Raw genomic sequence first — 16,550 nt, forward strand, 5'->3', positions numbered from 1 at the left:
TATTTCGCCATGTTTCTTCTGCAAAATGTATACGCAAATATAAAATTGATTATGCTTTCATTATTAGTTATGAATGTAACTCCCTGAAAACCTCATTTGTTTTCTAGCAAAGCTGCTGCATTAACTCTATGCCTTCTGACTCCAATGGGAATGAAATTAGCTGCAGAGTGCAGCAACAACAGTGCTTGGTTCTAACATCCCACTCTTCCTGGTCCAACAGAAAATGTAAACAAACAAATAGGGTTTAGCCTCAAATACAAATATACACCTTGTGTGTCAGAAGATTTTCTTAACCCCCTGTTGTAACAGAAACATTTGTCCAGTATAAGAGGCCTTCCGCTCTGATCTGTTTGCTCAGCTGTTGGACAGGACAAATTGGAAAAAAAAACATGTTTGCTAATAAAAACATCTATTTTGAAATTGATGTAGAATTTGTTCCCATTAGGTTTTGCTTTTAACCTTAGAACATTATTAAATTTGACTTTTTTTCCTCTCAACAGACTAATGAACACAGAGAACACTTTGATTCAGAGCAGACAGGAGGAAGGCTCGCTGTTCGAGCGATCCCTGGTCGCCTCAGAGTTCATCGACTGGCTGCTGCAGGAAGGAGAGACTCCAACCAGGGAGGAGGCGGAGCAGCTGGGCCGGCGGCTTCTGGAGCATGGCATCATTCAGCACGGTGAGGAAGAGGAAGACAGAAAAAATGGATTTCTGTGTACTTCCCAGTTGTCTACCTGTCACAAGAATTGGTAGACGGCTGGTTCCAACTGCAGCAGGTTCACCTGGAAGAAAAAGGAGAAGAAGAAAAAAAAAAACTTCCTTGTTGAATGAACATCAAAATGAAAACAATAAAAAAAACAGCTGCTACTTTTATTTTATTTTTAAGAAGACACAAATATTTAATACGTTAGAGAAAAGTGCAGCTGAAACCTTAGCTAAAAGTCCGCTTTTCCTAATAATTGCCGTAATAATCGATAAAATCAGTTATTCGCCCGCAGCAGGTGTCTTTTTTTCCTGAATAATCAAGTTATTCTCTCAGAATATTTTAGATTATTAGATTATTTAAATAAGAATACATTTAAATTATTTTTATCTCATAAAATCAGCTAGGACAGGAGAACAGAATAAATAAAAAAGGGGTTTCTCTTCTTCCGTCGCAGTAGGTTCCATCTGTTCTCCTTTCTTTTCAGTCGGCCTCTGGCCTCAGGCTGAGCATCTTCAAGTCAGGACTGCTGTGATGCATTATTTAGCCATTTCACACAAAAATGAACAAAAAATGCAGAATTTTATGTACCACTATAGAATGTCAGGGAATGACTGATTTGTAAAATATTTTATAAAATAGATTTTTGCCCCCCCTCCATCCACCCACTTAAATTGGGAGAGTGATTCCCTCCATCCCTCCCCTTTTTCTCTACACACCTTTCTGGTGTCTTCTCTTCCTTCTCGGCGCTCCTGTCTGCGCTGGTTTCAGGCCGTTCTGAACACAGTGATATAAGAGATAATAGGAAACCATAGCGCCGCAGATTTGTCCCCCCCCCCGCTGAGCCAATGCCCCCTTTGAATTGGCGCCTCCATCAGCAGCCCGTAACCGCCTGTACTTTCACTTCACCTTGTTGATGTGTGATGCAGATCCTTGCCTCACATAGACTATGTCTGAATTCCCAAACTACTAAAAAACTACCGGTAGATAGTGAGGAACTATCTAGTGCCCTGGATTTTAAAAGCAATTTGTACTCCATGTTCACTGCTTTTCTTTTTAAACAGTGAATATGACTGTAATCATGAAAGTAATCATAGATTAGGCATCTCTAAACATTAATATTTTATTTATTTTTGATTACAAAAGATTAAATTCATCTCATTGAATGTATCTATTTTTAAAGCCTCTCCTGACTGCACGTCACTGCTGAAGGGCTTAAGAAAAGCATGATATAGGCCTTTTAAATGATTTTTAAACTTGGTTTTATCAGCCAAGTTAAACTTTGTGTGTTTCTTTAGCACAGATGATGTGCAGATTGAGTGCTGTGTGTAATGATTAACTTAATTGCGACACAAGTGGAATCAAGTTTAAAGGCTCAGAAGTAGCCGGTGTTTATTTAAATATGAAAAAAACCTGCAGGCACTCTGGGTTGTACTGATCTTTTCCGATTTTGGTTTTCATTTTGAGTTATTTTCCTACTCTTGTCTGAGTAGTTTCTTTGACTTTCTCAGTCACCAACAAACATCATTTTGTGGACGGACCTCTCCTCTACCAGTTTCGCATGAACTTCCGGCGACGGCGGCGGTTGCTTGAGCTGCTTCACGAGCGCAGCCGCAGCATCCCGGAGAACCACGACAGCCCCTTCTGTCTCCGGAAGCAACAGTCGGACGGAGGCAACAGCAGCTTCCTCTCAGGTAGAATCCCCAGGGGGCAGCGAGCTCTTTAAACGCTGCCTCATCTCACTAAACCATGTTTACATCCTGATTTTAGAGAATAAGTCTGCAGGACTTCAATCAGCACAGGAGCAATCTTTGGAAAGTTACTGTCAAAAAGCAGAAGGATGTCATTAATGTAGGACAGTTCTTAAGAGCTTCTTTATATTTCCTGTTTGGTAATGTCCTAAAGGAATGCAGGATTTTTTAAAAGGTTTTGGGTTAGATAAGCAGAATGTTTTTACTTAAAAGTAGATTTATCAAGCAGCAAAGATTACACAACTTAAAAAAGATGAGAAGATTTGTTTTAGTTTGAGTTATTTCCTCAGTAGATGGAGAGAATACACACTCCATACATACATACATACATACATACTCCAGGCTGAAGGTTCGTCTCATTCACAAAAACCTTTAGCACATGAATGGGCAAAAGACCTAAAATACACATATTAAAAAGTTTTATTCCTAATAAAACTTTTTTTTTTTTTTTACTTTTTTTGTAATTTAAAATCTTTACCTAACATTTTTGACACTTACTGTATGTCCAATCTCCTCTTATTCCTATGTACGACACTTGTGCATCTAATTAATACACATTACCTGCTTAGCGGTCCTGTGGCGGAGTGTCCCTCCTGAGACTGTGAAACTAATAGGTTTGAAAGCACATTCAGGTCAAACCCAAGACAACATGAACAAGGACAGTTTTCATACAAGGTTTCTCCTCGTGATTGAGAAACGTAAAGGCTTTGTCCCTTTAATGTGTTCTTACTTCTAACATTTGGGTTTGCGTGTTTTGGTCTCAGTGAGTCCCACCAAAGCTGTGGTGGGCGTTCGGCGCAGCAGCATGAGCAACAGCTGTGGCAGCAGTGGTTACTACAGCAGCAGCCCCACTCTCAGCAGCAGTCCACCTGTTCTCTGCAACCCCAAATCTGGTAGGATGCCATACATGCAGACTGTCTTTACACTACTCTTTAGATACTGTTTGTCAGCTTGTACTTATCAGTCAGGAGCTGCTCCAAATATAAAACTGACAGAAGGCTTCACCAAAGAAAAAAACAGCAATGGAAAATGATCCCATTTCACTGGAGTTTAAATATTCTAAATGGGTTTTATTTTATTTTTTAAAAACTTCTTTAACCACATAAAGATGAAATATGATGTTAAACTTTATGGTAGTTCATGGGTTGCTGATTAAAAAAAAGACTTCATAGTTTATGATTCAATCATTTTACAGCTTCTGCTGGCCAGCAGTAGAAACGAATATTTGCCACATTGAGCAGCTTTTATTTGCATTTTTATTAACGTTGAAGTACTACAAATGGCACCAAACAGTAAATGCATAATAGATAATGGGCGTCATAGGCTGAAGGAATCAGATGTGGAGACAAATAGAACAGTTGGGGTGTATTCAGACAAAGACAAAGTTCGTTTCCCCCTGATAATCTGGAACAAATTTTCAGTTTGAATAAACCCAAACAGACCCTGGTCCGGGACCAGGAACCGCCCTTGGACCCATCTTTCAGGGGGATCTTGGTTCAATTCCAATCTGGCTGAGCTTCAGTTCGCTCTTAGTTTTTTTCAGTCTGAATAGAATCAGAATCAGAATCAGCTGTATTGGCCAAGTACAGCGCATGTACAGGGAATTTGTCTTCAGTTACAGTTAGGTTCTGTGCTCGGAGCGGCACAATGAACCAAAACGGCCACGGTAGCCGGCATTATGGGATGTAAACAGAGTAGGAACCATTAGCAATGGAGCAACGGTAAGACACAGCAACTCACTGAAATTTGGTCAGATAAATGCACGCTCATTAAAGCAACTTTTAACGTGATGCACATTGTTTTTCACACTGTTTTCCCTGACAATCTATATGTCACAAACACTCATCAGCGTACCTTCTCAGCCGTCATCTTCTCAGTAACCGCCTTGCAGCAGGCCTCCGCCGTACTAAAGTAGCTAGCAAAAGGTGTTGTACGTGACGTTGAGACAGATTTTCAAAAGTGGTCAGCAAAATATAAAGTTTGAATGAGTGAACAATCCTGACGTTAGCCATTCTCTCGTTTCTCTGCCCCGCCCTCTTAAGTCATGGCCAATGACTGAAGAGCTTTTTAGTTATGTGCTTCTGTTTACAAGCTTTGCTTCAAAACAGAAATGTCCGGTTAAAAGGCAGTCTAAATACAGACCAATTTTAGGACTCAAGCCAGACTAAATTAAGCAGACTCTGTCCGGACCAACAGACTTTTAGGGTCTGAATACACCCTTAATGACAGGTGGAATATTGGTTGTTGGAAACTAAGACTGGACTCTGACACTGTGGCTCTGAGAAGCTGAAAATGTACAGACCACTGATTTAAATCGCCAATGATTAAAAAAAAGTGTTCATCACCTTTGGTATTCCTGGCAAAATGTATTAAGAACCTGTTTTTTAAATTGTGGCCTGGGAAAAGGCCAGACTTTTTGAGAAAAGGAAAAAAAGAGGTGACAGGAGACAAACAAAAAACATCAGCAATAACGCAAGAAAGTCTAAAAGAATAAAAACCACAAATGAAATGTAATAAAGAGAAAAGAGAGCAAAAAGAATATGTGTGCACTGCTGCACATGGCGTTGTCTTTCTACCAGCATGCATGTCTTTCAGTGTCTGTTTAAAATGTTGAAGCCAGGAAACTTCCTCACAATTTAAAAGCGATTTTTCAGGCAAATCCACTCTGACTCTGACAGACATTAATGCACAAAAACCTTTAGCAGGAGGCTAATTCCATTTCTGGGAAGCTAATGAACAAACACCCAAAAGAGAAAGTCTTGTGAGAAATATGGGACTGTCTTGGATATCAGTTTCTGGTCCTGTTTTTTTTCCTCCTGCTTTTATTTTGGCTGCATAACTTCCTGCTCTGTTAGTTTTGTTGAGCTGGTAATCATTTCCACCTGGTGTTCACGTGTCACCACAGCTGCCCATGGTTTTCTCTGTTTCCATCGCTGTAGCTTCTTGTCACTTCGTCACACCTTCAGACACGGGGCTTCTGGCTTATCAGGCAGTTTTCAGTTCGCCCTGCTCGACCTGCTTTTTCAGATAAAGACGTAATTTTTTTGTCTGTCTGCTGTCAGCACCAGGTCCCAAACTGTGTCTCCAACTGCGATCATATCAAGCTACGCCTAAAGACCGTGTTAAAGTCAACAATTTGGCCTTGAACTTAGCTGAGTTTGTTTTCTAAGGAACCTGAAACTACAGGAGCCACAGAAATAGAGATGAAAATAATAATGATAGTAAATTATTGGATTGATCTGCACTTTTCCAGACGCTCAAAGCGCTTACAATGTGGCCATTATTGATTCATACCTGGTGATGGTAAGCTACTGACAGAGGTGTGACTGCCAGCCTACGGCCCCTCTGACCGTCACCGGGACATTCATGCTCATTCACACACTAGTGGACCAGGCAGGGAGGGTGAAGTGTCTTGCCAAAAGACTTGAACTGCCGATCCTTCGATCATTGGCTGACCTGATCAACCACTTGAACTTAATAACCAAAATAAGCAGACTTGGTCTGGACCAAAAGACGTTTCCAGGCTGAATACACCACTAGAAAAAAACACTGTTTTTTAATATTGGTTAAAAATTGTATAATCGTGATTAAGAGTCCACTGGGAACACTGAAAATAGATAAAAAGATAATCTGAGTGGGTCTTTGAAACTAAAGTTTGTTAGGCTTCTTTGTTTTATGTCTCTAAATTAATCTTACCTTAAAAACCCTTTATCTACATCTTGATGTTTGTTGTTTTTATTCAGTACAAATTCTACAAAGTGATAGAAGGACAAAGTTGTCCTACAATTTTTATCTGATTAAGGTTTCACAGAAGATCGAACATCGTGAAGATAAAACACACTTTTCTCTGAAACTTATTTATCTTAAAAGATAATCGTTGGATTCACAGAGGAGCACCCATTTGTATCCAGAGCAGTACACAGAAAGAAAGCACACCCTTTTAAAAGAATGTGCTCAAAAGTTTACAGTCAAACCTAGGTTTCACGATTTATCATTGTTTTTTCAAATTGTGAACAAGTTTGTTTACAACTTCATGAAATATTTTAATGGTCCTGAGCTTCTTCGATTGAGCTGTTTTTGTTTTACAACGCACAGCCATTTCCCCCAAAAACATGAGAATGTTTATACTGAAAAGTCCACCATGGTTATGCTGAACCCTGTAATAGTTTTTTTGGGAAGTTGAAAAAAGAGAAGCTGGTGTTTCAGGAAACAGAGGGCCTCCAGTCTCTGTCAGCATGTGAGCGGCATCTACATTTACCATCACACTGACACGTGTGTGCATGTGACCTAATGCTTGCCCACATGTGTTTTTTTTATTTTTTTTACTGTTCTACTATTCAGATGTATAGAAAAGAAAGGCATTCTGTGTTTCTCTTACAGTCGTTAAGAGACACGTGACTCCAGAGGAGCTGCAGAAACCAGGAGGATCTTTTGCCAAGAAAACATTCACTGTAGGACACAAACACAGAATGTGCACACACACAAACTGCATCCCGTATTACACAAATGTTTGTGGTCATGAAAAGTTACTTAGACCTCATATCTTGATGTTCTCTCTTGATGTTTAGAAAAAATATTTGTTGCAAAAGGAGTTATATAAAAATAAAGAAACACTCCTGTTGTGTCTCAGATCATCGGCGATGCTGTCGGTTGGGGCTTTGTGGTGCGAGGCAGCAAACCGTGTCACATTCAAGCTGTGGATCCCAGTGGACCGGCAGCTGCTGCTGGCATGAAGGTACGGATGAAAGAAGCATCAGAAAGTCCCAGATACTTTTTCGTGCGCACCAGTTTGCTGCTCATTGCTCTTATGCGCAAAAGCAAAGTATGTGGTGCGGACGAGAAACAAACTGGTGCGCATGTAAGTCCACTCGATTTCTCAGGCACTGGCTTTCACTCAAGTTTGGAGATATGGATCTAAACTTATTAATTCTGCAAGTGTACCAATCTCCAGCTAAATGAGTCTGGAAGGATTGATTGTGGAAGTGAAATGTTTTGCAATGTTTGTGTGTTTTCGTGACGTATTTACAATATTCAGGCATGTTTTTTGAGTGTGACCTACTGCATAAAATGTTATCTATCAAAGTTTGGGCAATAGAAGACTTTGGACAAACTCTTAAGCTTACTCAAATGCTTTAGGTCGGTTTTGTTTCCTACAATCAAAGGAAAGTGAAAAAAAATAAAGATTTTTGTGACGCCCTGACTTGGTTTGTAGAGCAATAGTTAGTATTTTTGGATCTGAGAGGGTTTTTGCCAAACACAGCTAGCTTCACGGTTAAATCAGGGTGTGTGTTTGCCTGGGGGCGGAGCTGGCAGCGCAGACTCTTCTTGGAAGGGGCTGTTCTCACTTGCCTATGTTTCAATGTGAGGACCCGCTCGTTTTTGTGGATTGTGAGGGGCTGGTGCTCAGCTTTTGTACTTTGTTGTACTTTCTTTTTGATGACCTGACTTCTTTCTCATTCGCTTTAAATCTGTCAGTTTAATTTGTTTTTTTGCATCACCATAACCATTATTGAACATCATTATATAATCATATTACTACATATGGCTTTTAGGCTGTAGATGGCAAATTAACTGATCTTGTTTTATGACAAAATTGTAAAAATATTTCTTTCAACTGCTGAAGCAGAAGAGATTTGCAAGGAGAAATAAATAATTATGTGCATACCAGTTCTTTTTGCAGCCAGGTAGCAGCTGTGAGTTCACAATCAAGCTGAATAAATGTTGAGGAAAAACAAAAGGAATATAATTGTAGCCTTGCGGCCTCATAAAGATCTGTGGATAAGAACGACAGCAAGGAATCATTGTAAAGAGGGGGGAAAGTGGACTCATTAAAGCTGCTAAAACCAAGAGAAAAAAGTTTCAGATCAAAGTGGAAATCAAAGACTGGACGAATAGAATGACTGTTATCCTATTAACATCCAAAGAGATCAGCTAAGATTAAAACGTCCCGTACTTTATCCAAGACAGAAAAACAAATCTTCTGGAAAACTGTGACGGATTATCTCTGTTTGCTCCAGAAGAAAGAGGCCACAGGCTCCACAGTGGCTTTAATGATTGACTGAGGGACAGGAGGCGTAGTTGTGGAAGATGAGGAAATACAGAGATGTGGCGGAGGGTAAACACGCCGCTTCGAAAGAGGAAACGAGGAAAGAAATGATATCAGTTCTTCTCTGCTTTACATGTTTATATTTGCGATCGGTTCTGTTGAGCTGTTTTCACGGCTCTGCAGCGGGCTGTGCCTGAAACGGAGTTGTGCGCTCATCCTCGCAGCCAGCTCTGGTTTCACGTCCGCCGGGCACTTTGGCTGAGGAATCCTGCACACAGAGGGATCGTGGAGATTGTAAAGTGTTGGCTCAGAAGCCTCAGCATGGGGACAAAGGGGAAACACACACCCATAGAAATTCGATTGCAGACCATAAAAAAAAATTTAAACCACTTTCATACCCACTCAGACTTCGAAAGTCGCTTAATATGGTCTGATTTATTCTACTTTCAACACAACATGAATAATATTGTTTTTGTACAACAACATAACATAAGATATAAGAGTAATTTTGAACTAAAAACAAAGTTTATGCATAGATTTCAAATCAACATAAGCTGAAAAACATCACAGTCTTAAAGGAACAGTTTGACATTTTGGCAAACTTTGTTCAATGCTCTCTGGGAGTTTCTTCACCTCACGGTTGCCTGGCAACTCATCTACAAATCCCAGTTTTTGGCTGCAGTCCAGGAGGATAATTTCTGTGTTCCCAGCATATGAGCCTCATGTACTAATTTAAAAAACACAAAAATGTGTATACATGGACAAATACTGACCAGCCATGGCAGACATCGCTGCTTTTGTTTGTTTTCTGTCTTTGTGTAGAAGAGACATTAAAGGAAACATTTCCTTTTATTTGGTTGAACACCATCCAAAAGCAGGAACTCTAGGAAAATGAGAGTAGCAGAAGGAGAGGCTGAGGAGGAGGTGGAGGAGATGCTTCAACAGATTGAAGCAGTTAGAACTAACAGACTTTTGACAGCTTTTTTCTTGGAAGAGGAACCAGACTCTCCCCCTCTCTTTTTGCTATATTTACTAAAATGGTTCAAAGCATTCGACTCATCCATATCAAGCTTCTTATGGTACAACAAACCAGCAATAATTGGTCTAAAACATTCAAATCTGCAAAAAGCTTTGGAGGCTTAGAGTTACCTAATTTCCACAGCGTCTTTCTTGTAAATAGATTACAATACATCTTAAAATGGTTGAAAACCAATCCAGAAACCAACTCATGGATGGACTTGGAACAGGGGTTATGTGGAAAGATCAACCTGTTAGATCTACCGTTTATCAGCCAAATAACATCAGATTGACCGCGTCGACTCGCATTTATGCGGCCACTTTCAATGAAAATTCCATGCAAACGTGCATAGACCCGAATTTCCGTCTCCCACGTCTGGAACGCCCGTGATCATTTTACGTTTTAAGGCAAGTCGCGGGCTGTATGTGAAAGTTAGGCGTTCATTGATCGCGTGCTGAAAGTTCAATCGGCTGAACTTTATCATGCCTGAACGCTGCAACGCAGCACTGTGACCAATCAGGGACTCGGACTCGAGAGTGACTGGTGGGTAGCGTCTTTTTCAAAACACAGAAGTTCCAACACTTGGAGACATGATCCCGAAGGAGAAATGAATAATTGCCGTTTGTGTCCGGGTGGATTATTATGACACCAAGACGGACATTTACAGTATAGAAACCGAGCTGTGAAAACAAAAGCCCTGAAGTTGGGCTGGGCGGTCAATCGATTAATTGGAATTTCTCAATCAACTACACGTAATCACTGAACTGCTTGACTTTAGACTACTTTTATAGACATAATAAGAGTCACTTTGTATGGAACTTTATTTGTAGTGCCTTTAGAACATTAGAAAGCCGGTGTAGAGCTAAGTTTAGTCGGTCTGCTCTGCTGCTGCGCGGCGTTCACTTGCTGCTCACTTCCAATTTAATCTCGCAAAATTACGAGTTTTTTTCCGTACACCTGCTTACAGAAGAGGATTAGGGCCATGGAGAAAGAAAGAAAAAAAAGGGCATAGAAAATTCTTTCTCAAAATTCTAAAACTCCGTCGCACCGAATAGTTTGAAATTGATTTTTTTTCCGCTGGTAGGAAAAAAAAGTCCTAATTTCCGTTGTGCTGAGGTTAATGCTATTGCTGCGTTTACGTCGTTGTGTTGCGGGTAATTTCGTTGTGCTTTGGGTAATGCCATTGCGTTTTTTCTTTTGTATGTAGTGTGAGCCCTGTCAGCCACCGTACTGCACAGATCAAAGCTTCTGGCCAAAAATTTGTCTTTAAACTGACAAAAAGTCCAAATTTGCAACTAATCCAATTCAAAACTTTTCACAGAATTTACTACACTGGACAGAGGATGTTCAACACGGTTCTCAGTAACTCAGACATTTATAAGCACTGTGACAGGAATCTACCCGACAGTTACATGCATGCACTCTGGTTCTGCACACCTGTTCAGGCTCTCTGGCAGCAGGTATGTGCTGATCTATCAGTCTGGCTTAATGTTTGAGTGCCTTAAAACCAGGAGAACGTGCTTCCTACTTCATCAGTTAAGTGCCAAAGGTCCTGCAGCGTGTTTGAGGGTCACTGCTTCCAGAAGAGGCCGGTTTCATCCATCACTCATTCATCTGGATGATATTTATTCTCCGCCATTATCTTCCTCAGCGTTTCAGGACTTTTTGTCCGTCTGCTTCTGACTCAGCTGATGCCATTTCTCCATGCAGGGGCACAAACTTTGGTTACAGCGAACCGGTGGAACCAGCTGTTGCTCGGGAAAAGTGCCGCATGGACATGTTTAAAACCACTTTCATTGGAGTGGGTCTTTAAAAGTAGTAAAACTACTTTGAATCTGCAACGTCGTGACTTTATGAAAGCTTTGGACAGTTGAACAATAAAATCTGGATATTATAGCAAAAAAAAGCTGAAAGTCCATTAAAGAGTTTTCTGATTCATTGTTTTTTTTTTTTTTTTGCTCTGTATTTCTTCAGGTGTGTCAGTTTGTGGTGTCTGTGAACGGACTGAACGTCCTCAGTCACGACTACCGGACGGTCAGTAATCTGATCCTGACGGGACCCAGGACAATCGTCATGGAGGTCATGGAGGAGGTTCAAGACAACCTGCACCCATGAAAATACAAGGGGCAGTATAGAGACAAGAAAGTCCTGCTATTGACTTTAAAAGCACATTAACCAAGAAAATGGAGGCCTTTGAAAGAACTCACTTTCATGCTTGCTTGAGGTGGGTGGTTGAAACGCAAAGGAGTAGAAAAAGTATTTGTTGGTTGTGTTTTGGGTGATAAAAACCTGTCGCTGACTATAACGGAGTGTGAGAGGATGTGACGCAAAGTGGAGAGAAACAAGTCTGAACCCAAAGTGTAAAAAACGGGAAAAAATATTTCATGGATATATGCAGTGACCTTTGCCCCAGTAAGAGTGTGGAGAAGGTTTCCTGATGTGCCATACTGCCCTCTGCTGGTCAACACAGGAAGATACATAGAGCATCCAGATAACCCTGTATCTTTTACTCGTTTTTTTTTTAGTTGGGAAAAACATAACAAAGTACGCCAGTTAAGTGAATGTGAAGGTACCGAACAGTCTTTTACTGAAATGCCTTCTGATATATTTTAAAAATCACAATAATCATAGAAAACAGATTGGATGCAAACCACAGTTACAGGTAAAATCATAAACAGACCTTTTACTATAGATAGGACTGTTGATGTTTTAAAAATATAGAGCTTTAGATCAAATATTTTTTAAGAGAAGAGTAGATTTTTATCATAGAAGATGTAGGATGTTTATTTTTAATCTCTATAAAAACTGTGCTTATGTGCTTATAAAGCACATTCTGAATCAAATCCAGTGATGGTTTTAACTATTTTGCCAAAATTATGTTGACATTTTATATTTCATTAAAATAGGGCCCTTTGCTTCTCAATGCCAACAGTTAGCTTCATGTTTGGTTTTCGTTTGTTCAGTTAAAAACATATATATAAATGTGTGTATGTGTGTAGTAAAATAAAAAAAACTCATTTAGTTTTCTGGGTTCTTTTCTGTGAAAAAGAACTGTGATTTGGGATATTTGGGTTTTCAGATGTTGGCCAGTACAAAAAGAGAATATTTTTTTTGTTTAAGGCCCCCTCCAATCATTTTTTGATCTATTTTCAAAGCTTTCCCAATGACCTTGTAATTATTATTTTGCCGTTTTTAGCCAAAATAAAAGAAGAACTTTCGTTTTCTTGGACATAGTTTCCGCAGAGCGGCAGGAGTTAAAAAAAATATCCACCTTATAGTTATTTCATCTGCTACTGATTCACTTTGATTTAAGTAAAACAAAAACTCAGAAATGCAATTTTAAGCCTGATTCTCTTTATATTGGCTCTCCATCTTTAGAAAAATGCTCAATGAACTTCAAAAATGCAATTTTCATCGGAGTTGGTAGTTAAAGTGAGAAACTCTTAGACAAAACGTGCAGAAGTTTGTTCAGGCTTAATCAAACATTCACTAAAACATTAGTTTTACCGCATTTGTTTCTTCACCATGTCAGTCTGGGAAAATAAAAGTTAGAAATATGGATATTTAGGAGCTGTGATTAACACTTTTTTCTGTGTAAATCTTCTACTCGTCGTGACTTTTGTTTAAATTCCAAATTGTTGGGTTTTAGAATTAAATAAATGTACTAAGATGAGGGTTCCTTTTTCTTGTTGTGAACATCCAGTGTTTTAAGTGGGTCTGGTTTAGTCTAGTTGTCACAGTGAACTGCATGTAGCTTTACCTCCTAACCCAAAGCACTTCGCGGGTCACAAGCTTCACGCAGAGTTCATCTGGGAGATCATTTTAAAGTGAAGAGGGCGTGAAGCGGCACTGCACAAACGATGCACAAAGATAATGTACTTTCCTGCACACATTCTGACTGTGGTGATAAAGGGAGATTCTGCACAGAGAACAGTTTTACCTCAAGTAATCTCCAGATCAGCACAGGAAGTTATTCATCTCGTTCCGAGAACTTTCCACACAACTTTACTATTTTTCCTAAAAAATGTAACAGCCTTTAGATCACAAAAAATGAAAAATAATTATCCTTTCCCTTGCTTAGCCAGCCATTTGTGCTCAAATAAAAATTATGTTGTTTGATAAATATAAAATTCATTTGAACTTTATGCGAAATAAAATAGCTTCCTCGTGTGAATGTTTAGGTTTGGTGACCAGGATGAAAAACGGGCAAACTGACTGTTTAACTGAAAGCTTCCGCCTTAACATATCATTTAGCTGCTAATTCCTATCAGCGCTTTTTCACTAAATTCTTGGCGTTTCTCTACATACGAGACTGCCTTGAGATGACACACAAAGCAGGGATCACAGAGATTTACCCTGCCATCATCGCCATTGTATGTTTTATAGATGCAAAAAGGAGACTGTTCTTTGTTTTCTCATGTTGACGCTGAGGTTCAGCAGGTACTAATGTTGATTGAATGTTGGATTTGGAGATGATACCAGCTCACAGTCAGTTTCATTACTGTAATCTAATAAAATAAAGTGTTTATTGAACGGAATTTGACTCTGATATCCTGAGTTTATCCTCATGACCTCCTTACACATTCCTGTTAATCTCCTATTTAAAAAAAAACAAAAACAGAGCTATTGTTTACCCAGATTTCCCAGTTTCTGAAAAGAAATGCCAAACTATTTATCCAGAGTTAACCTGCTATTGTTAATTATTGAGAGGTGAGTTTACATTACATTTTACTATGTTATACAAATGAATATATATATATATATATATATTAATACAATAAATATAAAAAAACAAGGCTACTTAAGATCAAGGATGTTACAGTTGAGTACAACGCTTCTTCTTTTGATTCCAGTTTCATCTCAAATAGAGCCAACCAACTTACAAATTAAAATGATTAAAATTAGGAGACTTGATTGATTTTGAAATATATATATTATATTGATACAGTATCACAAAATTCCTCGTTAAGAACCTTCCATTTAAGAGATCATGAATGCAGTCTGAGAGGATCACATGTTTAGGAAACCAGAACAAATGCAAAACTTCAATGAAAAGGTGTTCAGGTATGGAATAGCTGCAGGGAAGGCATAAAAATTTTAAATCTAGAAAATAAATTCCAAGAATTTATAAAAGGTGACATAATAAATAAATATAAGTGATTCACTGATGTGCTTGGGTTCAATAAGTTGTTAAATTTGATCCCCTTTTAGACCTTGCAAATCGTCATTCTTTATGTTTATAAAGTTTTGTTTCACTTCAAAATTAATAAATAAACATATTTTAAGCCCTCACATACTATTGAAGCTTCTACCTGTGCTTTTGGAGATACATTACTGTAATAATTTAGGATGCATACCTATTTGGAGATATCTTTTTTTTGTACTGATTTTTGTGAATGTTCCACTTTTCTACCTGTGTGAGCAGGTCTTGTTTATACAATCTATTGGGCTTATATATATATATATATTTTTATCTTCCTTGTATGATCTTTGAAGTGCATGATTTGCACAAAGGAAAACTTTGTGTCACATTTTACTTTGCGTTTTCGTTACACTTGATTTCATCATCAGCAGTTTTTGCTGATGAATTGCTGATTAACTTAATTCCCAATGATTGTAAACAAGAAAAATAATGCAATGTAAGATTGGAAAACCTTCCAGCTGGGTTGTACACAGATATTCAACCTCATCCATGATGTAGTTGCTCCACATCTCCATTGCGGCACCTTCTCTGGTGCAATGCCATCCTGTGTCCAAAAGGGGGTGTTGTCCTTCCATCCAAAACAGAACAAGATTTTATTTTTACACCTTCTTTTCAATCTGTTTATGAATACCCTGACATTGAAATGCTCTCCCTCCCATGACAAAGGTGGATAAAGGTGGAAAGATTTCATGTAATCCACGGACACCAGTGAGGTTCACAAATCATTGAAGAAAAAAGGTTCAGCGCACTGTCTAGTGGGTCTAAATGACCCAACTCCAAATGGTAAAGTGCCTAGGATAGCATAAGGGTTACGAAGGACGATCCCTGAGCCTTTTTAGGCTGGTTTTGCACTTCAAGCCTATCTGCGTGTGAATGCATTTGGATGTTTCTGTTATTATTTAACGGCTGCCCTCACTCAGTCTCTTTGTTTAATCTTGGTCTTCTCATTATGCCATACGTGCCCCTTTATCTTGATGACTTTTGGTGCTGCACACACAGAGCTGTCTCTCTGCTCTGCAGGATTTTCTCCGCACTGACATTTTTGATCTCTCTGTTGTACAACTCACATATCTGATGTTCTCCAAGGCAAGATTACGCATTTATCTGCGGTAAATGTGATGAATAATAAACCAAATGCTGCATTTTACATCTGCGCACATGCCGTCCCGCTCAAGGTTGCACAGGGCATGGAACCCACTGTAGATGTTGATGTATGAGACCAACGATGCAGCTTTCTCTTTGACGCACACATGATGGAGAACAGCAGGTTGTTTTCAGATGAGGCTTTAGTTTATGACATGAACTCAAGTTGCATTTGTCCTAGAAACATGACCAAAACTATTTTGATATCTTGAGATTTTATTTACTTATAATCTTCTTCTTTCTCTTTCGGCTTTTCCCATCAGGGGTCGCCACAGCGAATCATGGTTTTCCACCTCACTCTATCATGGACATCTTCTACCCTAACATTAGCCAACTTCATGTCCTCTGTTAAGACATCCATGTATCTCCTCTTTGGCCGTCCTCTTGCCCTCCTGCCAGGCAGCTACATCTCCAACATCCTTCTACCAATATATCCACTATCCCTCCTCTGAACATGTCCAAACCATCTCAGTCTGGCTTCTCTGACTTTGTAGCTAACACAGGCAACATGAGCCGTCCCTCTGATGTACTCGTTCCTTATCCTGTCTAACCTGGTCCTGAACTACTCTGACATACTTCTCTGCCACTCCAGACGACCTCATACAGTACCACAGCTCCTCCCTCGGCACCCTGTCATACGCCTTCTCTAAATCTACGAACACACAATGCAGCTCCTTCTGACCTTC

The 16,550-nt window shown here is 39.3% G+C and overlaps 1 protein-coding gene across 1 annotated transcript in view; it reads left to right on the forward strand.

Moving 5' to 3' along the window:
* deptor (DEP domain containing MTOR interacting protein) overlaps positions 1-14,056 on the forward strand; it is a 31,139-nt gene extending 17,083 nt beyond the window's left edge. Inside the window, exons 5-10 of the mRNA XM_004077743.4 lie at positions 501-679; positions 2,215-2,397; positions 3,219-3,347; positions 6,835-6,905; positions 7,085-7,189; positions 11,493-14,056. Of these exons, the coding sequence (XP_004077791.1) occupies positions 501-679; positions 2,215-2,397; positions 3,219-3,347; positions 6,835-6,905; positions 7,085-7,189; positions 11,493-11,633 (808 nt within the window). The 3' untranslated portion in view covers positions 11,634-14,056. The remainder of the gene's footprint in view (positions 1-500; positions 680-2,214; positions 2,398-3,218; positions 3,348-6,834; positions 6,906-7,084; positions 7,190-11,492) is intronic.
* The last annotated feature ends 2,494 nt before the right edge of the window (positions 14,057-16,550 follow it).

Source organism: Oryzias latipes, chromosome 16 (assembly GCF_002234675.1).
Source record: "Oryzias latipes chromosome 16, ASM223467v1".
In the NCBI taxonomy this organism is placed as follows: Eukaryota; Metazoa; Chordata; class Actinopteri; order Beloniformes; family Adrianichthyidae; genus Oryzias; species Oryzias latipes.